The 23,817-nt window shown below is 32.9% G+C and overlaps 1 protein-coding gene across 3 annotated transcripts in view; it reads left to right on the top strand.

Annotated features, from left to right (window-relative positions):
• The window catches only part of LOC138307971 (kinesin-like protein KIF28P), a 37,999-nt gene that overhangs the window by 3,226 nt on the left and 10,956 nt on the right, over nt 1–23,817 (top strand). Inside the window, exons 2-15 of one of the 3 annotated variants that reach the window (XM_069248922.1) lie at nt 1,797–2,012; nt 7,207–7,324; nt 7,636–7,747; nt 8,032–8,139; nt 8,704–8,837; nt 9,171–9,241; nt 9,586–9,646; nt 10,149–10,340; nt 14,574–14,689; nt 15,986–16,100; nt 18,457–18,520; nt 18,900–19,028; nt 22,671–22,831; nt 23,035–23,049. In XM_069248922.1, the coding sequence (XP_069105023.1) occupies nt 1,797–2,012; nt 7,207–7,324; nt 7,636–7,747; nt 8,032–8,139; nt 8,704–8,837; nt 9,171–9,241; nt 9,586–9,646; nt 10,149–10,340; nt 14,574–14,689; nt 15,986–16,100; nt 18,457–18,520; nt 18,900–19,028; nt 22,671–22,831; nt 23,035–23,049 (1,612 nt within the window). Of the gene's footprint in view, nt 1–1,796; nt 2,013–7,206; nt 7,325–7,635; nt 7,748–8,031; nt 8,140–8,703; nt 8,838–9,170; nt 9,242–9,585; nt 9,647–10,148; nt 10,347–14,573; nt 14,690–15,985; nt 16,101–18,456; nt 18,521–18,899; nt 19,029–22,670; nt 22,832–23,034; nt 23,050–23,817 lie in introns of all 3 variants that reach the window. The other 2 variants (XM_069248921.1, XM_069248923.1) reach the window with 2 other exon arrangements.

Here is a 23,817-nt window from a genome sequence, read left to right as displayed (position 1 = left end):
ACACTTTGTGTCTGTCTATTGAGCTCCCCTATGAATACATTTAACATAAAACAATTAAGGTATTTATCTCGTAAGGGCTAAAATGTCAGTTACGTAACACAATAAATCTTTTGTTTGCCTACTCAGCTCCGACAATCATCCTGTACTTGTAGAAAAGATTTTCTCAGTACAACAAAGTATGGGCTTCAAATCATCAAGTAAACAGTAAAATTTGATCCCAATGACCCCCTCATTCCGGGTTGTAATTCAGTTAATAAATTAAAAAAAAAAGTCTGCAGATCTAAGGTGCTAATAAACCCAACACACTCTTAACCTGGCAGATAAGGCCGTAGTATTTAGATGTGGCATTTAGATATGATCGACCTGAAAAGATCTTTACCTACATGTAACTCACCTGGATTTCACCTGAATTTTACTTTGCTACCTAGAAATTGAAGAAACAGGCACCTTAATTAATATGTCAATTACAGGTAAAATTGACTTAAAATTTCGTACGAAATTGACCTGATCGAACTTTATCTGAAGTCACATGAAGACATTTTGGATATACACAGTATACAATGTACAAGTATCTAAGGCAATCATGCAGTACAAATCCCCCACTTTTTCAATGAGGTTATTAGACATATATATAAGTCTAATGAATTTGTTTTAATTCAAATTTAATTACCTTTCAATTTTTTCATCACTCTCGAATTTCACAGAATGTATTAGACTATCATCTTAACTGTGATTGAATGTGTGTACTAGCTATTTTATCAATCAGAAGTTACATGTGTATAGTTATAATGTTGATTGTATAAGCTTGGTTGATGAAGTGTAGTATTGATGTATTTTTCTCCCCAGTAACTTCTCACTGAACCTTCACACCACACTGGGCCCGGCCACCCACTTTACCTTTACTCCTAAACACGTTGTACATGTACTCAAGGATTCTACATAATTAATGAGCAAGCTATATTTAGACAAGCAGCTATAGTTCCAGACAAATTAATCGTTGTTGTGGTGTTATGACGTGACTATAACATTTGTCAATCATTCAACAGCTGTAATATCCATTAGCATATCTAAAATCAATGTGATTCTTGTTTCAAATTTAAAGTTTTAATTGTATTTAATCTTAGTCTAATTGGCTCTAAATTAATTGTTATTAATACCTGAAACAAAAGTTCCATGATGTGGTTATCACTGTGTTGATAAACTTTTTATTTTATTCATTGTTGTTGTCTCTTCATTTTAACATTTTTTTTAGTTTTTATCTAATAAATTAATTTTAGCTCTTAGATATAGTTGAGATCACTTGATCAATAAACCTATCCCAGCTGGCTGATCTACTTACTAAACCTCATCACTCCCTAAATTGTTGAAACATGCTGCCTTAGATAGTGTAGATGTGCATAATCTTTATCGGAACAAAATACCTACATGTTTTTCAGAGTTATGCCCCTTTGTTACTCAAATGATAAAACACTACTCCTCCTAAACTGCAAAAGGGATTTTATTAAAACTTGTTGGCAATAATCCTTGTACAGTATAAATGTTCGTAATCTATATTGAAACAAGATACCTACATGTACTTGCCTTTTTCCAGATTTTCTATATATGCCCCTATGGTACAAAACAATGGGATGAGGGGGGGGGGGAGGGGGTGTAACAGTGTTTGGTTGTTTGGTGGTCAAAGGTATTAGTTGGCAGACAGTCCTTGTTCAGAGATGATATTGTGTCTACCACAATTACATTATATATTAGGTAGATATAATAATTATTGTGATTTTTAATTATGTTCTTGTTTACAGAAAGTGGTGTTTGATGACCTTGGTAGGGGCGTACTGGACAATGCCTGGAAGGGCTACAACTGTTCACTGTTTGCGTATGGCCAAACAGGAAGTGGGAAGTCTTATTCCATGGTCGGGTACGGAAGCAACAAGGGCATTGTACCAATTTTTTGTGACGAGCTGTTCAAAGCTGTAGAGGCGAAACGAATTAATGCTGGAGCTGATGAAGAATACCAGGTAAGAATTTAAAAGGTAGACAACTCTTGTTAAAGGGCAGTAATTGATTTAAAAATATGATGCTTATTGCTGTAGCTTTAAAATGAATGTAGGAAGTTTTTATTTTTCTTTGAATAATATATGTATCTTTTCTTTTCGTTATTATTATTTTAACAAATTATCAATAGTTGGTAAAAAAGAAACCAATTTGTTAATATTTTTTAAATACATGATAGTTAGCTGAAGTGTTACATACCCAGAGACATATAATACCAAAATGATATGAACCAATGAAAACTCCTTAAACATAACACAAATCAAAGGACAACTTTGTTTATTTATCAACCTTATCTGTTAAGTTGTATATATGTAGAATGATAGATATATTTGGACTAAAATATTATTGATGACATTGTAATACATACTTATTAATATTTACATAAAATGTTTGCAAAGGTAATGGTGAATACTTTAATGAGGTGGAGCCTGCTGTAGTTTTTAATTTGACCTTATTATTTTTGACAGACATTTCACCAGGTGATCTGTATATTAAGTGTTTGTTATATATGACACACACATCACAAACAGATGTATCAAGGTTTTTATTTCAAATTAATTTGCTCGTTTAATCATTTTCAAATTTATTGTTTATATTGATGTTGTTAAATAAACTTACAATGTATAATAATAATTTCATTATAATGATTGTTACTTTCTTAAGAAAAAGAATTTTTTCTGAAAATTCTATAAAATAAAGTAAAAATTGTTATGGAGGTAACTGATGCTGTGCTCTCTAATCTTTTCATATTTTTTAAAAGTAGTTTTAATACAGATGCCACTTCACTTTACGCCTCACCATGCTGTCATGAATTCGAATTTTGTATTAATGAATATTTATTTCTGCATGGAAATATTTATTTGGTCTTGTACTATAGTGACATGGTATATTGCATGATCCTGTCCAGTTAATTAATTGTCTCAATTGTGTGCTAATTAATTGTCCTGCCTTTTGATAGGCAATTATATTTGTTGTTTGTTGATAAGTTTATACCCAAAGTATAAAGTGTTGATGTTAATTTTTTATAATGAATGTGCTTTTGAAATTTCTAACTTTGATGTTGAATGATATGTATATGTATATATGTATATGGTTACTTCAATTCAATTTATTGGCAACCATTACATTGAAATTGACTTTATAATTTAAAAATAAATACATAAACAACAACGTGTCTATTATTCACTATGGGAAAAGGAAAGGAAATGATTATATTTAAGTCATTTTTGTTTGTGTGGCTATTGTAAAGATGATTCTACAATGGAAGCAATTCACAATATCATAAAGCCTTATTTTTTTTTTTTAAATTTTTGTTGGAGAGTATCTTTTTTTTAAGTTAATTAGTGAAAGCAATAATTATATATATATAAATGTGTAAATGCACCAGTATGAATTACCATTTCATTTCTTCAGTTATACTTTTGATCACTACTGTATCAGAAAGGTTCTATGTAATTTACTGTATTCAATCCAATAATCAGAGTCCATCCTACTTTTTAAGGCTTCAATTTCACTAACTTAAAATTAAATACAGACTGAAAATATGACATTTGTGTTGGTTTCCTTACTGATTTCTTATGGAAATTGATTTATGGCTTACTTTGTATAACAGTATGAAAGCCTAGCCCAAATTTGTTTCTACTTTTATTTGTGCCCCTTATTTGCCTCATTTTTTAAGTGCCTGTGGAGGCACTTATTGGGTCTAATATGGTATGTAAAATTGCTATAATGATAACTTTATTTTGTGTTCTCCATATTTCTACCTGTAAACAAATCATTTATCCAATAAGTAATATTAGATGTATTTGATAGTGTTAAATAAACATACTCTTTAATTAAAGAAATTTCATTTTGGTAACTTCTTATTCTTAGAAAAGCAATAAGAGATACCTTTATATGACTCTTAAGTAAAAGTGGCCTTGATTTATAATTGCAACAATAATTTTTTTTTTATTTATAAGGCTCCAGGTCATTTAAAGGGAAGCTATCTCCGTCTGCACAATCTATTTTACAAAACGGAAATAATCTTCACTTGCCCAAACTCATGCACTATAGACTTTTCCTATAAATGTCAACATACTAGGGGCCTTTGTGATAATTAGTCTGGTAGATTTGTACTAGATATCAGTCTATATTACAGAAGGATCGGCTCCCAAGATCTTTTCTGTCCTCGAATGCATTTAGTAGTTATGATCAGTAATCAGACAAAACTTCAATACATTGTAACACAATGTACCGACGATACACAGTGATCAGAATAATAGCAACACATATACAGGTGTCATAGCAACTCACAAATAAAGTCATTAATGTTTATTTATGATATCATCTATGTCGAGGGTTTGGGAATTAATAGGAGCCGAAATAGACAGTGATAATATTAATGTTATAAGCTCTATCTTTGTGGTAGAGGTAGGGGTTGGGGAATATTGTTGGTAGGGGTAGGGGTTGGGGAATATTGTTGGTAGGGGTAGGGGTTGGGGAATATTGTTGGTAGAGGTAGGGGTTGGGGAATTATTGCTTGTAGGGGTAGGGGTTGGAGAATATTGTTGGTAGGGATAGGGGTTGGAGAATATTGTTGGTAGGGGTAGGGGTTAGAGAATGTTGTTGGTAGGGGTAGGGGTTGGGGAATATTGTTGGTAGGGGTAGGGGTTGGGGAATTATTGCTAGTAGGGGTAGGGGTTGGAGAATTATTGCTGGCAGGGGTAGGGGTTGGGGAATTATTGCTGGTAGGGATAGGGGTTGGGGAATTATTGCTGGTAGGGGTAGGGGTTGGAGAATATTGCTGGTAGGGTCAGGGGTTGGGGTATTTTTTCTGGTAGGGGAAGGGATTGGGTCATTATTGCTGGTAGGGGTAGGGGTTGGGGAATTATTGCTGGTAGGGTCAGGGGTTGGGGTATTTTTGCTGGTAGGGGAAGGGGTTGGGGAATTATTGCTGGTAGGGGTAGGGGTTTGGTAATTAAGATGTATTACTGGTAGGGTAGGGGTAGGGGTTTGGTAATTACAATGTATTACTTGTAGGAGTAAGGGGATGGGTAATTATATACAATGTATTACTGGTAGGGATAGGGGTTGGGTAATTACAATGTATTACTGTTAGGGGTAGGGGTTCGGGAATTATTGCTGGTAGGGGTAGCTCGGAGCTGGGGAATTATTGCTGGTAGGGGTAGCTCGGGGCTGGGGAATTATTGCTGGTAGGGGTAGCTCGGGGCTGGGGAATTATTTCTGGTAGGGGTAGCTCGGGGCTGGGGAATTATTTCTGGTAGGGGTAGGGAAATTATAAGAGAACTAGAACATGGTAATAATGAAGTCTTACACCTCTTTTTGATAATCAATATTTTGTTTACTGCATGGAATGATTCATCAAAATTTTGTTTACTTTCCGGATCTAATTTGATGTTGACATATTCCATTAAAACCTCTAAACAAACAAATTTTCAGATTATCGTTATTGTAGAACGTAGAACCATTTTAATTTTGTTAGATATTTTAACGCAATTTAACTGGCATCTTAGCACCAGGTATATTTGAGTGATTGTGTGTACCTGGTACATACATATACACACCTATAATTATAAGCTGAATACCTGTAGTGAAAAGTTATACCCCGGGAAGGACTATACCATCAATGGCATTGTATAGATGGCAATTCCCTGGTATACAACAATAAACAAGGGCTTTAGAAGTCTCCAACCATTGTAGCCCTGAAGCTTTGAGACAATATTTAAATGACCAACAATGTTAATGAGTATGTGAATACATTTGACAACTGAAGTATATAGTCCTAAATCCTACAGGAACATCTACGTCTAGACTGTGTAGTACACGTATGTAATAGGATTATGTTGTAATCTTTCAGATGTTCTGTATGTTTAAAAGACAGCTAAAGAAATAATCAAACTAAAGCCAAAGGCTAAAAGATAGTGACCACCTATTTTTTTCTAAACTGAAAATGAATGCAGTAATTGATATACTGTCAGACAATTACTGTAACAGACAGTAAAACAGGGAAGTCATATGACTGAACAGTGCATGCAACAAGATAATCAAGTGTACCAATAATTACAGAAACAACAATCATAACCACAGGTTCCTGGCGCGATTTTTTTAAATGACATGTTCACTTCAGGTACATAATATATTAGATTATGTACTAGAACATATGTCTTAAAAAATAAATGAGCCAGGTACCTGTCAATATAACAAAGACCAGAAATAAAGCTTAAAGCTAATATTAAAAAGCAAGTATGGGGAAAACAAACAGTTGTAGTAGAGAACAAAATGGAATATCAGTTATATATGATATACAAGTTGATCAGAGGCCAAGCTCCCATATCATATAGGCTAGCTACACAGTATACTATATACTACTAGGTACATCAGTTCTGCTGGGATCTACGATCAATAATTATTAGGTAAAAGGTATTTTCTTAGTTGTTATGACCTTGTTATATGATAATGGGTGGGTCAGGTGTTCGGGGTGGGATGAGGGGGGCTTTAAGGTAGGGGCTGGGGTGTGTACAAAATGTTACGCATGTCTGCTCCATTACTTTTCTTTTCCACTTTGATATCACAAGAGTGAAGGGGGTCAGGGTTTGGGGTGTATTTATGTCTTAGAGAGTTATACGAATATCAATATATTTATCAAACCCAGTACAATATACAATGGCAGTGATAGAAAGATATCGAGCTAGGTCTACATAAATTATACCAATTATACCTTTCTATGCAACATTAATTAGCTTACTCGTTATGTCCACCCTGGAAAATGTTATTACAAAAGTGAAGGCTCTGTGTGTGACACCATATATATTAGACAGGTAGTTTGGTCGTTTGATGTACATCAAACATGTGGAATAACATTAATCTGTATGGCTTTGAAGTTGGGCATCGCTCTCTGTAATATTCAAAGTATTTAAATCTTTGTACAGACTTGTGATTGGTCAGGTTTTTCACCTGAAATGCCTTCAGTTTCAGTATGACATAGTCTACAGATGGTGATAGTAATCTCTGAAATATCGAAGATGGCCATTTGGTTACTCTGAATATTGCCTAGAAGGTACAGTTTGTTTATCTCTAAGCACTTTGCTAGTTAATATGCCCTTGAAAATTGTATGTCATAATTAAAAAAATAAATATGAATGTCCTATAACACAGGTTACCCTTGGCATGTTGGAGATCTACAATGAGCAAGTGCGTGACTTACTCAACCCCAAAACCATCAGCCAGAAAGGAGGCCTGAAGGTCAGACAGGACCCTAAAAAGGGTTTCTATGGTAAGTGTGCTGATTCTAATCTATCAGAGTTAATTACCTCCCTTTACACCTCAGCAGCAGGGTAGCATTGTCACGATTTGTATACCAAGTTCCCTGTTTTAAAAATATTACTGTAATTCAAGAGGGATTGATAATTTGTATATACTACAATGAAATGATGTGCTAAATTTGAGGACAATTAATTGTTTATAGATCTTTACAAAGTTAGAGAATTAATTAATCATTAGCTGAAAACGTATTTCTTAATAAGGACCTATGCGGCAAATACCTTCCAACTGGTTTGTTAACTTGCTTTTGATTTAAAATTTCAGTTGAACAGCTGACATCATGTCCAGTGAACAGTTACAAGGAGATCGACAACAAGATCAATGAAGGCACACGGAACAGGACAGTCGCCTCCACCAACATGAACGCCACCAGCAGGTATCACCATAGCAACAGCAAATTATGTCAGATCTATCATCTTTAATGTTTCAAGGTAGAATTTGTTGAGAAGGAAATAATACTGAATTCAGGTATTTAGATATGCTTATACAAAGCATGACTGTATTTATGGCATCTGTTAATTAAGATAACTTTTGCCTCGCTGTCATTTCACTGTGTTTATAGAGATATTATAGTGTATTATAGAGATATTTCTTTCTCATTTCGTTTCATTATTATAATTTTTTTATGCCATATTAAATCGTGTTATTTTGTTTGTGTAGTCGAGCCCATACGATTGTGGCCATAACCTTCACTCAGAAGACTCCAAACGAGACAGGACAGAGTATGACAAGGACGGCCGTCGTCAACCTCGTGGATCTGGCAGGGAGGTAACTCCGCTTGTTTATATCACTGAGAGCCTATCTCGTACTCCCACTAATATTTGTGTTATTATTGTTAATGTTATTGTCATAAATATATTCAACCACAGCTTAAAAAAATAAGTTACTGATTTTAAAATATCACTTAGTCTAGTACAGAATTGTACCAATTTTAAATGAATTATTGGTGTCGGTAATCAGTTAGAAATCTCCTGAATTATGATCCTCTAAAAATTTATTTTGATATAAGGAGATATCTCTGGATAATCTCTAGACTTACATTATCATAGGTAATTGATTCCTAGTTACCTTGTGAATCATCTACATTTAAAAGAAGATTATTATTTTTTTTTTCTTTTCAAATATTTGTGTGAATGGAGGTAATTAACCCTCATTTCATTAACGAGATGAGGGGAGATAACTGTGATAAAAGTTATTGGTTTATTACACCTGCAGTTATCTACTTGATACATATCATAAACAGTGTTTTGATTTCTTTGATTACAAAACCTACCCCACCTTGTAGTCACTGCCTCCTCTATTTTAACATGTTGTAATCTATGTTGTCTGCAGTGAGAGAGCTGACTCGACAGGGGCTACTGGGGACAGACTAAAGGAAGGTTCCGCCATTAACCAGTCTCTTAGCTCCCTCGGTAACGTAATCAAGGCTCTCGCTGACCTGTCCACGGGCAAGAAGAAAACTGTCGGTAAGTAGCTGATGATAAGACATTGTGATTATAACAATGGAAGACCTTGAATGTTATATTCCTGAAGGTTTTTGGTGAGTCACAATAGTTGGGATAGAGACATGCTCATCTTTTTATACTCTCTTTAGCTTCCAGGATTAATTAAGATTGTCTGGAAAATTCCTCTTAATCTACTGGGTCAATGTTATATACAAGGACACTTTAAGAACTTTGACCTCCAGTGTTAAATATTCCTTTTCCTGATGACATTGTTGATAAAGAATTATGTTCATAAATCACAAACTTAAAGGTGTCTTCTAGTTGTTATATAACATAAGTGATGTTTGTTTTCAGTGCCGTACCGTGACTCGGTGCTCACCAAACTGTTACAGAACGCTCTGGGAGGAAACAGTAAGACTATAATGGTGGGTATATATTATATGTTCTAATTAATGTAGCTTCTCGGTAAACTGGTAATAGTCATCATATAGTTTTAATAAAATCACTGTAAAAAGGTGTGCTCATTAATATTTCATATTATTTTATCATTGAATGTGATGTTTCGTCCAATTATTGCTGAACAATTTGAAGGGGAGATAACTTACTGTGGGAGCACCGAGGTACTGTGGTTACCATGGGGGCATGTACCCCAGAGATATAATAACAGTGATTTCCCTGTCATGTCATATGTTTCAACTAATCACGAACACTGTTACAAACATGAGGTATAATGATGTGTTTTTAAATACCACTTGTACTGTAATTATAGATTGCAGCCCTGAGTCCTGCTGATATTAACTATGAGGAAACCCTCTCCACGTTACGGTTCGGTAAGTACTATCATAGTTATCAATTAAAGCTTTAACATTTTGTTACAAGTTGAATTCGATTTTTTTACTTTTACAAAACTATCAGAAGTTAACAGATTTATCAAATCTTCTGTTATATCAACAGTCATGTGAAATTATCCTCCCATCAATAAACAATTTAAAAGAATAAACGGTGAGAAATACCAGAAATTTATCTTAAGTTTAAAAATTCCATTTTTAAATATTCTAAAAATCAAATTGTAACATGAATGTGATTTTTAAATCCAACATGATAATTTTATAAGGATGAACATTTTTTTTCAAATTTTGAATAGTAATATTTAAACTTATTTCAAAGTCTCTAAAACTCTAAAAAAATGTAATGTAACATGACTTTCTCCTTTTCATCAACTTGGAAAGATTTTTTCCCAGCTTTATCATAACAGGACAAAATTTAATGTACAGTATTTATTTCCCATTTACAAAAAATGAATTGTTGTAAATATCTGATGTTTGTAATCAGCTGATAGGGCGAAGGCCATTAAGACCACGGCCACAGTGAACGAGAGTCCAACAGACCGACTCATCCGAGAACTCCGTGAAGAAAACGCTCGCCTGATGGAGATGTTAAAACAAGGCGGTCTGAGTCCAGAGATGGCAGCGGCATTGATAGGAGGGGCAGGGGGCGCCGGCGGTAACAATTCAGCTAATTCAGGTAAGGGTCAGGGTCAAAGAAATTGAAATATATGTATGAAATATATATTTAAAACATCAGTTGGGAATGAGTTTTAGTAATGTGTATTTAATCTAGGCTACATTTTATACTCTGAATAGGTTTGAAAGTTTTACATTAAATCTTGTAACAGTTGGTTGAAAAGTTTCCAAGTTTGACACTCTATCTGTAGTAAGGTTGGTTGAATTGGTTTCATGTTTTACAACAAATTTTAAATTCTTGAATATAAGTTGAATGAGATAACATATTCCCTAATAAGTCGATAAGGTAATTTGAAAAAGTTTCAAATATTAGGTCTAGTTTGAGGGAGTAAATGCATGACAATGCAGACATGGGTTCTAACCGGGACCATCCGAACACTAGCCTGATGCCTCTAGCATATTGAGCTATCTGGTCGACGGTGATCGACATCCAGAACTGTCTATAGATGTTACAGTAGTAACACAACAGATATTTAAACCATATCATTTAATAGTAAACTGTAGAAGAATAGAATAAGCTATTTATGATTTTATTTAATATTTTGCATGAAAAATAAACATAATTTTCTTTGGAATGGTATATTACTTTGTTAAACTTTGGATGTTATGCATGAGGCTTGTATTCGGTTTTATTTATCATTTACATAATTTTATAATTAATTTCTTTATGTTGAATGCCTTAGCTATATACATGTACATATATAACATGCATGGTATATATCAAGAACATTATTTGCATCAGTGTGTTGTTGTTTTTAGCTTATATGCTTTTCAATATATAACTTATAATTAATGCATGTATAAAAGAACTTTTAATTTATTGATTTTTAATCAATATTAATTTAAAATGATCATTTTGTCTGTAAAAAAAAAGATGTAAAATTTTGACATTACAACTAAAACCAATGATTGCTATTTTCAATAATATGATATTAACACGTTTTTATTGTGCCTTATTTTCCCAGATGAGGGTAAGCATGTTTTTTCAGATGACAATGTTTCATGGTTTACGTATATTAATGAGTTGAGTAGTTTGGCACAATACAGAGGACCATGTATACGTAGAGCAACCAACACGGCTGTCATACCAGCCTCTAGTCTAAAATACTTTGCATGCAAGGTTTATAGATAAAACATAATGTACAAGATACAGTTGTAATCAATTTTATATTTTATCTATCATTTTTAGAGAGTTACTTCCCTTGTGGGTAGCAAACCTCACATAATTTATTTTCTCTGAAAAATCTTGACGTTACACATATACATCAATCTACCTTCAAGGGTAGATAACTGTTATTTGCAACGATAGAATGGCCTCCAAAATTATTATTAATTTACAAATCAAATAGTTGCATCGTATTATTTTTATTTTTTTTTGAATATGTAAAACTATAAAAAAAATCAAGATAAATGAATTAGAAGAAATTATAAACCCTAAATCAAAAACAAAACTTCACTTTGAAGACATTTTTAATTCTTACATATAATAGATGACATATTATTGGGATATGTTTAATTATTTATCAATTGAAATTACCGTCTTGTCAGCAAATGATCTAATTGGAGTGAATTTAAATGATTAATTGGTGATTCAAAATTATTGGACTTCAGGTGTGATATTCAATTTTAAATTAATTCGACTATACAGGTCCTAAGGGTAAAAGTTTAGTTGTTACATGTATATACTTATGACATTTTGATTTCCTACAAAGATAAATTATAAAATTGGTGAGTTGATATAGATTAATCTCCAGTGTATATAAGTGTGTGCTGTTAATTATAATGTAGAATTCAATTAAAAAATTATAATTAGTGTTTTCAAAAAAGTAGGGTAATTAATATCATAACTATCTTACAAGTATGTCTATTAATTAAATAGATCTGTTCATAATGACAGAGTTATCTTTTCTTGTTTATACATATAATGATTATTACTTCGGTTATACTGTATACTGTAAAATTGAGAAATTTTCATTATTTTTTTGTGAAAATGATAATTATGTTTGACTCTTAATTGACTTTTACAATGGAAAGGAAATTTAACGATGCCAGCTTACAACAATAGATAACTTTAGGTAGCAAAAACATGTTAGAAATCCTAGTAATTTTAACTCTGTACATGTTGTATAAAGTTGTATATGCATAGTTGTAGCTATATAGAAATTGGCTAAGATGCTAATTAGTCACATATATATTTAGTGCAATGATCAGTTATATATTTACTAATGGAACACAAACTAGACTTGTGAGATTCAAATAATAAATCGGACACATACTGTTGCATGTGTTTTGCCTGCATGGAGGTGAAGGTGAAGGATATTTCAAGAAAATATAAAAAAAACTGTTAATGATTGTCTAATTTTACCAACTCATAATTTAAACTACATACAAGCTTTAAGATTCAGACATACATGTATATTAGTACAATAGTTTATTTCTACTCTTCAAATAATTTAAGGAAATTTTCTAATAATATGATGAGTTACATATGTATACTAGTTCAGTTCAGTATTTGCTTATTATAGAATTATCTCCCTTGTGGGTAACTGGGAAAGTATCCATTGTGACGTCATTATTTTGTGAGTGAAGTTCACATCGTCTTCTCCGAAAAGTATGACAATACGCTCACAAACACATGACGTCACAATCAATATTACCTGCATGGGCAGATAACTCTGTAATATACAAATAGAGAATAATTTATGAACATTTTCTTTCCTTTTAGACTATTAATATCTGTTATACATTTTTAACTCATTATGTGTGTGATTACGTAACTCTGTATCAAACAGTGACTTTTTTTGTCAATTTTTATATCATTTCTTCTAATTATTTTCTCATTGTTGTCTCCCTTTGTATACCGATCTGTCTTATCTTATTCTTATATTTATTACCTAATGATATAACCACTATAACGTTATCTACCCATCTTCTTTGAAGCTGTATATCACTCGATATTTACCTTTGTTATACTACTGTAAACTTCCTCTGCTGTAGAGTGACGACTTCCTCGGCTATATAAAATCATATCTTCCATTCTTTCCTAAAAACATGTTTGATATATTTTAGTAACTTTATACCCATATGGCTAACTACATTTTGTATATTTCTTTTGTTTATATATTGAAGATGAATATAGATCTTAGGAGCTACTGATTTTATTTCCCCCTCAAAATGATTTCAATCAAACACCTAAGATGGCCACCACTACCTCTGATTGGTGAATCAATTCTAGAGTCATGGAGACAGAAAAAAATATTTTATACAGTTGTTTTCAAATCTTTTCAAACAATGATGGTGATGAAGGGGTGGGGTGGGAAGGAGGGTGAAGGGATCATATTGTATATTATTGCCTTCTTTCGAGGGCACTATGGTCTTATAGTGTTGTCGAGGGATGGCATAGTACCTGAGCCGGAGGCATCAATATGACGTACGTAACAAAAAGTTCACCAAACCACAGTCCCGTGGGAAACCATAGTCCCCGGACTATGGCTAAATAGTGCCTGGGGGCTGAGCCAATGAAAACGTGAGAAAAAGTCGTGTTAACAAATATGTACTAATGTATATTGTACCCATGTCTGTCCTGCACTAATTTGATATATGGAGAGGGGCATTTATTTTTTTTTACAAATATTTCTAATCTGTACACGTTAAATATCTGATGTATATGTGGTCAGTGTGTTTTATATTATTCAGATATATTTTATTCTCTCTTAATCGTTTTGTTTTCTTTACAAACTACCATTCTGACTTTTTATCTAGTTGATTATATGGTGATTCCACAGTCAGCACTTACATCTTGTATATTGTAAACTTACACTTACATGATATATCTCATCCTTCTAAGTACATGTAGTTAGGCTATACTAATTTCTTGTTTTGTTGATTCCAACACAAATACCATTATGTTGTTACAGCAAAGATGGGTTAACCTGAACACATTAATTTCATTGATTCAGTTGAAGATGTATATGACAATGAAGAATACATTGTAATTTAATACCTCAACAATAAGCTGAACTTAAAAACCTGCAAATAATGATGGTGTTGATGACGATATCAAAGATGACAATGATGATTGTAACATTGATAATGATGCTGATGCTGATGAAGATGATGGTGATGATGATGACAATGTTGATGATAATGATGATGATAATGATGATGATGATGATGATAATGATGATGATGGCTTTGATGGTGATGATGACAATGATGATAATTTGTGATACAGAGGTGGAAGAGATGAAGAAGCAGTTGGAGGAACAAGTGAGGAAGAATCAGGAAGAGATGGAGAACATGAAGAAGACGTGGCAGGAGAGGATGCAGGAGAATAAAGGCAGTATATCGGTAGGTCAAAGGTCAAAGGGTACAAAAGGTCAAGATTACTGGATGTTAGTAGGGCAAAAGTTACATGGTTCTAGTAAGGCATAATATCGGTAGGTCAAAGGTCATAGGGTACAAAAGGTCAAGATTATAAGACTCTTTCATATGTGGATATGAAGGATAGGGATATTCTACCCGAGGGTCACAAAATGTAGTAAAACCCGAGGCTTGCCGAGGGTTTTGCAACATTTTGTGATCCCGAGGGTAGAATATCCCTATCCTTCATATCCACTTATGAAAGAGTATTTTTCTTTCATACCACGACGTTTTACTGCAATTTTACAACTATAATATCCCGCCATTTTGAAATAAATTCGAAGAAATCCACGACTGGAAGTCAATTTCCACACATGAAAAATTAAGTGATATTTTCAACACAAATTCCGTTGCTTGCATCTTTTATAGTAAAACCAGTCAATTTTGTGAAAAAAATGTTAAAATTTTACCGAGGAAATAGAGATTTTGTTGACGCCGTGACGTCACGAGGCTTTATTGCATGGGTAGCCATGCAATACAGCCTCAGGCGACATGCGTGTATTGCCCTAGACCAGCCAGTATTACACGTGTAGGTATGAAAGAATACTAGATATTAGGGCAAATGTTTCATGGTTCTAGTAAGACAATATATTGATAGGTCAAAGGTCAAAGATTATCAGGTACTAGTAGGTCAAAGATTACATGGTTCCAGAAAGGCAGTATATCGGTAGGTCAAAGGTCACAGCTTGTTAAAAGGTCACAGAGTATCAAAGGTCAAAGATAACATGGTTCTAGTAGGTCAAAGGTCATAGGGTACAGAACTAGTAGGTTAAAGGTATCAAGGTAAAGAAGGTAAAATATTACAAGGCAAAGGTCACATGGTATCAAAGGTCAAAGATGGCATATGATTCTAGTAGGTCAAATGTCATAGGGTACAGAAGGTCAAAGATTATAGGGTACTTATATATTGATTCTAGTAGATCAAATGTTACATAAGTTAAAAGTTACATGGTATCAATGGGTTAGTGGTTAGATGGTACCAGTAGGTCAAAATCTAAAGGGTAATAACATATAGTATTGGTAGGTCAAAGGATCGCAGAATTGTTGATGTAAGCATATTACCATCATTTATCTCAGATGTTTGGAGATTTAAATTTGACCACGGAGATAATGATGTAGATGTAACTGTGGATAATTGCAGAGTAGCTCTTCAGATAACTACTGACTTAAATATTAGGAAAACAATGAAGTTTAGGTGCGTAACGTTATCATTGAAACCTGCAGGCCAACATGGAGGAAGACAACAAGAGACAGGAGGACAGGAAAGTGATCCCTCACCTCTGGAACCTAAACGAGGACCCCGCCCTCACTGCTATGGTCGTCCATTTTGTTAATGAGGGTAAGTAATTTAAGGTGATTTGATCTGATCCCTCGATCATCTCTGGAACCTAAACGAGGACCCTGCCCTCACTGCTATGGTCGTTCATTTTGTTAATGAGGGTAAGTAATTTAAGATGATTTGAACTGATCCCTCACCACTGGAACCTAAACGAGGACCCCGCCCTCACTGCTATGGTTGTCCATTTTGTTAATGAGGGTAAGTAATTTAAGGTGATTTGATCTGATCCCTCGATCATCTCTGGAACCTAAACGAGGACCCCGCCCTCACTGCTATGGTTGTCCATTTTGTTAATGAGGGTAAGTAATTTAAGGTGATTTGATCTGATCCCTCACCCCTGTAACCTAAACCAGGACCCCGCCCTCACTGCTATGGTCGTCCATTTTGTTAATGAGGGTAAGTAATTTAAGGTGATTAGATCCCTCACCTCTGGAACCTAAACGAGGACCCCGCCCTCACTGCTATGGTCGTCCATTTTGTTAATGAGAGTAAGTAAATTAAGGTGATTTGATCTGATCCCTCACCTTTGGAACCTAAACGAGGACCCCGCCCTCACTGCTATGGTCGTCCATTTTGTTAATGAGGGTAAGTAATTTAAGGTGATTTGATCCCTCACCTCTGGAACCTAAACGAGAACCCCGCCCTCACTGCTATGGTCGTCCATTTTGTTAATGAGAGTAAGTAATTTAAGGTGATCTGATCCCTCACCTCTGGAACCTAAACGAGTACCCCGCCCTCACTGCTATGGTGGTCCATTTTGTTAATGAGAGTAAGTAATTTAAGGTGATTTGATCTGATCCCCCACCTCTGGAACCTAAATGAGGACCCCGCTCTCACTGCTATGGTCGTCCATTTTGTAAATGAGCGTAAGTAATTTAAGGTGATTAGATCTGATCTCTCACCTCTGGAACCTAAATGAGGACCCCGCCCTCACTGCTATGGTCGTCCATTTTGTTAATGAGGGTAAGTAATTTAAGGTGATTTGATCCCTCACCTCTGGAACCTAAACAAGGACCCCGCCCTCACTGCTCTGGTCGTCCATTTTGTTAATGAGAGTAAGTAATTTAAGGTGATTCGATCCCTCACCTCTGGAACCTAAACGAGGACCCCACCCTCACTTCTATGGTCGTCCATTTTGTTAATGAGAGTAAGTAATTTAAGGTGATTCGATCTCTCACCTCTGGAACCTAAATGAGGACCCCGCCCTCACTGCTATGGTCGTCCATTTTGTTAATGAGGGTAAGTAATTTAAGGTGATTTGATCCCTCACCTCTGGAACCTAAACAAGGACCCCGCCCTCACTGCTATGGTCGTCCATTTTGTTAATGAGAGTAAGTAATTTAAGGTGATTCGATCTCTCACCTCTGGAACCTAAATGAGGACCCCGCCCTCACTGCTATGGTCGTCCATTTTGTTAATGAGAGTAAGTAATTTAAGGTGATTTGATCCCTCACCCCTGTAACCTAAACGAGGACCCCGCCCTCACTGCTCTGGTCGTCCATTTTGTTAATGAGAGTAAGTAATTTAAGGTGATTTGATCCCTCACCCCTGTAACCTTAATGAGGACCCAGCCCTCACTGCTCTGGTCGTCCATTTTGTTAATGAGAGTAATTAATTTAAGGTGATTTGATCCCTCACCCCTGTAACCTAAATGAGGACCCCGCCCTCACTGCTCTGGTCGTCCATTTTGTTAATGAGAGTAAGTAATTTAAGGTGATTTGATCCCTCACCCCTGTAACCTAAATGAGGACCCCGCCCTCACTGCTCTGGTCGTCCATTTTGTTAATGAGAGTAAGTAATTTAAGGTGATTTGATCCCTCACCTCTGGAACCTAAACAAGGACCCCGCCCTCACTGCTCTGGTCGTCCATTTTGTTAATGAGAGTAAGTAATTTAAGGTGATTTGATCCCTCACCCCTGTAACCTAAACGAGAACCCCGCCCTCACTGCTATGGTCGTCCATTTTGTTAATGAGTGTAAGTAATTTAAGGTGATTTGATCCCTCACCTCTGGAACCTAAACGAGGACCCCGCCCTCACTGCTTTGGTCGTCCATTTTGTTAATGAGAGTTAGTAAATTAATATGATTTGATCTGATCCCTCACCTCTGGAACCTAAACGATGACCCCGCAATCACTGCTATGGTCGTCCATTTTGTTAATGAGGGGAAGTAATTTAAGGTGATTCGATCTGATCCCTCACCTCTGGAACCTGAAGGAAACCCATTTTGCCACTAGTTAATTGTGGATATATGATTACCAATCTGAGTATAATAATAATTCAGTACCGAGTATTTTGCTTTAAGATATTGTTGTTTATTGCCAACATATCCCTAATTTTTAAGTTTCTGTTTCTTAGGAACATCCAAAATAGGAAACAAGAAAGCCAGCCCCCCGGCTGAGATCACACTATCAGGATTAAGGTGAGGACCTGCCACCCAACACAGGCACCTGTCAAATTATTATTGGGGTTTAAATGATGATGAACTTCTCAATGTTAACAATTTTTTAATACATTTGATTTATTGTTGTCTAATAAATACATCTTCTACTGCCTATATTCAATAATGTAATTATAGATGCAGGTATTACAAATGAAATAAAAGTATTATTGAAATGAATGATTCATTTTTGTGGTAAGAAGAGCAAAATTTAGTGGTGGAAGTCAGCTATTAAACACTACTTTAATATGGATGTTTTATACTCTCTTTTAGAAGTAAAACTCACATAAAGGGTATTAAATATTATCAGGCCTGACATTATGTAAACTTTGTTACATTTTAACAATTATTTTTTCCACAGTATATTACCAGCCCATGCTGTTGTCACTAACAAAAATAGCAACATATCTATCAAACCAATGGAGAAAGCTAAAATTCTGGTGAACGGTCAGAGAATTATCAAGGATACGCAGCTTCATCACAACGACAGGTAAGTCGTCATGGTAACAAATATCCAAACATTTACCATGGTAACAGTTTACATTTATGTACCATACAGGTCATCAAGGGTAAAAAACTCCTTTTACAAGTACAATTATAAATGGTATGGTAGGATTGTAATGCGTTTCATTAATTGGGATAATACTAAGGTCATTTAATGCTTAAAATAGATTATTTTCAAAGCAGACAGAAAAATTTTAATTCATAAAACAATTTAAGTTTTGAACTTTATGGAAGTTATTTTGATGAAATTTGCTATGGTACAGTTCATAGATATTAATGTTTTATGATGAAACTGTAAATTGGTGAATGATAGATTGAACAGAAACTGTCAGTTATCCTTAGATTTACGCTAGTGTGTAAATATTTAGACATGCAAGTGAAAGTACATGACATTCCAAGTACAAGAAGTTCTAAAAACCATAGTGTATATCCATAATCATTATTGATATGACTGAATTAATATCCAAAAGACACTCTAATTATTGTATAACAGATTTAAGTTATTCTCCCTAAAGTGATTGTCCTAAAACAAATACTTATAGATAAATTCACTTGTTGCAGATGATTAAATAAATGTTAAAAGACAAATGTTTATTGATAAAGTCTGTACTTATTTAGATAAACACTACTTAATAAGCTTGTTATAGATTGTTTATATATAAATGTTTATTGAATGTTTATAGATAAATGTTTATATATAATTGCTATTTGTTGTTTTTTGTTCATAAAAAAGTTTATTAATGAATGTTTATAGATATATTTTTATATAGAAAATGCTACTTCTTAAAGATTTTTTTTATAAATAAATGTTTATTATTGAATGTTTATAGATAAATGTTTAAAAATAAATGCAATTTGTTGTAGATTGTTCATATTAAGTAAATGTTTGTAGATAAATGAGTTATAAAATCTAATGCTTATAGATAAATGTTTATAGATAAATGTTATTTGTTGTAGATTGTTTATAGATAAATGCTACTTGTTGTAGATTGTTTATAGATAAATGTTACTTATTGTAGATTGTTTATAGATAAATATTACTTATTGTAGATTGTTTATAGATAAATGTTACTTGTTGTAGATTGTTTATAGATAAATGCTATTTGTTGTAGATTGTTTATAGATAAATGCTATTTGTTGTAGATTGTTTATAGATAAATGTTATTTGTTGTAGATTGTTTATAGATAAATGTTACTCGTTGTAGATTGTTTATAGATAAATGTTACTTGTTGTAGATTGTTTATGGATAAATGTTACTTAATGTAGATTGTTTATAGATAAATGTTACTTGTTGTAGATTGTTTATAGATAAATGTTACTTGTTGTAGATTGTTTATAGATAAATGTTACTCGTTGTAGATTGTTTATAGATAAATGTTACTTATTGTAGATTGTTTATAGATAAATGTTACTTGTTGTAGATTGTTTATAGATAAATGTTACTTGTTGTAGATTGTTTATAGATAAATGTTACTTGCTGTAGATTGTTTATAGATAAATGCTATTTGTTGTAGATTGTTTATAGATAAATGCTATTTGTTGTAGATTTTTTATAGATAAATGCTATTTGTTGTAGATTTTTTATAGATAAATATTACTTGTTGTAGATTGTTTATAGATAAATGTTACTTGCTGTAGATTGTTTATAGATAAATGCTATTTGTTGTAGATTGTTTATAGATAAATGTTATTCGTTGTAGATTGTTTATAGATAAATGTTACTTGTTGTAGATTGTTTATAGATAAATGTTACTTGTTGTAGATTGTTTATAGATAAATGTTACTTGTTGTAGATTGTTTATAGATAAATGTTACTTGTTGTAGATTGTTTATAGATAAATGTTACTTGTTGTAGATTGTTTATAGATAAATGTTACTTGTTGTAGATTGTTTATAGATAAATGTTACTTGTTGTAGATTGTTTATAGATAAATGCTATTTGTTGTAGATTGTTTATAGGTAAATGTTACTTGTTGTAAATTGTTTATAGATAAATGCTATTTGTTGTAAATTGTTTATAGATAAATGTTACTTGTTGTAGATTGTTTATAGATAAATGTTACTTGTTGTAGATTGTTTATATAATAGATAAATGTTACTTGTTGTAGATTGTTTATAGATAAATGCTATTTGTTGTAGATTGTTTATAGATAAATGTTACTTGTTGTAGATTGTTTATAGATAAATGTTACTTGTTGTAGATTGTTTATAGATAAATGTTACTCGTTGTAGATTGTTAATAGATAAATGTTACTTGTTGTAGATTGTTTATAGATAAATGCTATTCGTTGTAGATTGTTTATAGATAAATTTTACTTGTTGTAGATTGTTTATAGATAAATGTTACTTGTTGTAGATTGTTTATAGATGAATGTTACTTGTTGTAGATTGTTTATAGATAAATGTTACTTGTTGTAGATTGTTTATAGATAAATGTTACTTGTTGTAGATTGTTTATAGATAAATACTATTTGTTGTAGATTGTTTATAGATAAATGTTACTTGTTGTAGATTGTTTATAGATAAATGTTACTTGTTGTAGATTGTTTATAGATAAATGTTACTTGTTGTAGATTGTTTATAGATAAATGTTACTTGTTGTAGATTGTTTATAGATAAATGTTACTTGTTGTAGATTGTTTATAGATAAATGTTACTTGTTGTAGATTGTTTATAGATAAATGTTATTTGTTGTAGATTGTTTATAGATAAATGTTACTTGTTGTAGATTGTTTATAGATAAATGTTACTTGTTGTAGATTGTTTATAGATAAATGTTACTTGTTGTAGATTGTTTATAGATAAATGTTACTTGTTGTAGATTGTTTATAGATAAATGTTACTTGTTGTAGATTGTTTATAGATAAATGTTACTTGTTGTAGAATGTTTATAGATAAATGCTATTTGTTGTAAATTGTTTATAGATAAATGCTATTTGTTGTAAATTGTTTATAGATAATTGCTATTTGTTGTAGATTGTTTATAGATAAATGTTACTTGTTGTAGATTGTTTATAGATAAATGTTACTTGTTGTAGATTGTTTATAGATAAATGTTACTTATTGTAGATTGTTTATAGATAAATGTTACTCGTTGTAGATTGTTTATAGATAAATGTTACTTATTGTAGATTGTTTATAGATAAATGTTACTTGTTGTAGATTGTTTATAGATAACTGTTACTTATTGTAGATTGTTTATAGATAAATGTTACTTATTGTAGATTGTTTATAGATAAATGTTACTTATTGTAGATTGTTTATAGATAAATGTTACTCGTTGTAGATTGTTTATAGATAAATGTTACTTGTTGTAGATTGTTTATAGATAAATGTTACTTGTTGTAGATTGTTTATAGATAAATGTTACTTGTTGTAGATTGTTTATAGATAAATGTTACTTGTTGTAGATTGTTTATAGATAAATGTTACTCGTTGTAGATTGTTTATAGATAAATGTTACTTGTTGTAGATTGTTTATAGATAAATGTTACTTGTTGTAGATTGTTTATAGATAAATGTTACTTGTTGTAGATTGTTCATAGATAAATGTTACTTGTTGTAGATTGTTTATAGATAAATGTTACTTGTTGTAGATTGTTAATAGATAAATACTATTTGTTGTAGATTGTTGTTTGGGGCCAACAACATGTATGTGTTCCACCACCCTCAGGATGAAGCCAAGAACATCAAGGAAGGCAAGAAGACAGAAACACCTACATTTGACTCAGCTCAGGAGGAGATCGCTCAGAAAGCTGGTCTTATGAATACAGAAGGCAAATCTGCAGGTAAGATATCGTTACAGGTGCATATTTATAATTATAGCGTATATGAATTTGTTATATGTAAAATTGCATAGCACCTTTTGAGTAAGAAAATTAAAGAATGGTAATTTGTCAAATATATAATAATGTTTTTACCAAGTTGTACACTTTTGTATTGTTTAATTGGTACCCTCTATGGTGTTAATTATTTTTATCACTTACCACAGATTCTGACAAAATGCGTAAGTTTCTACGGTTATGTGAAGGAGTATGTTGTGTTAAAATTACCTGTTTTTGTACTGTGTTTGTATCATGGACATTGTTTGAACTCCAATTGACCAATTAAAGAGCATATATGTACAGTGGAATCACTGTTGTTATCATACTAGATAATTATAGGTAAAAGAAGGAAGTCCACATTGTTAGTAAGCAGGATTGATATTATCTATATGTATGATGTTATAATAGTTAGCGCTATTTTTTCACCTGAGGAGCTTAGATTATCTGTGGACTTTACAGAAACCTTAATTAGTGTTTTTACCTGGGGAGGATTACACCTGTATGGTGTTACTACACACCTTTGTCTCTGCCTGGGGATCTGCCATCAGTTAGGTATAGCCCAGAGATACCAGGATGTAGAGATGTAATCCATTGATATAACCAACAGGGATGTTCTGTGGGAGTAACAATGCCAGTGATGATATCTGATATTACATGAGACAAATGATTGGCTAATTGATTCGGTAAAAGAGTAGATATATTGGTTTGGTTTGGTGTAACATCAAATCAAGAAACAGCCCTACATACATGTGGATATACCAAGTTTTATAGCAGTGCATCAGAATCTGTTAATTGTACTTAAAATATGCCAGTCAGATTATCAAGGAGTGTAGAACATGGCAAGTTCCTTCAATTTGATACTACCTCTGGACTTTAAAGTGTCATAATTGTAAACCAATTTAGTTTCATGTGTGATTAAGTTTTGCAAGCAATAAGAAATCCTTGAAAAT

The sequence above is a fragment of the Argopecten irradians genome, chromosome 14, assembly GCF_041381155.1.
Source record: "Argopecten irradians isolate NY chromosome 14, Ai_NY, whole genome shotgun sequence".
Taxonomy (NCBI): Eukaryota; Metazoa; Mollusca; class Bivalvia; order Pectinida; family Pectinidae; genus Argopecten; species Argopecten irradians.
This window is presented reverse-complemented; position numbering and strand designations above follow the sequence as displayed.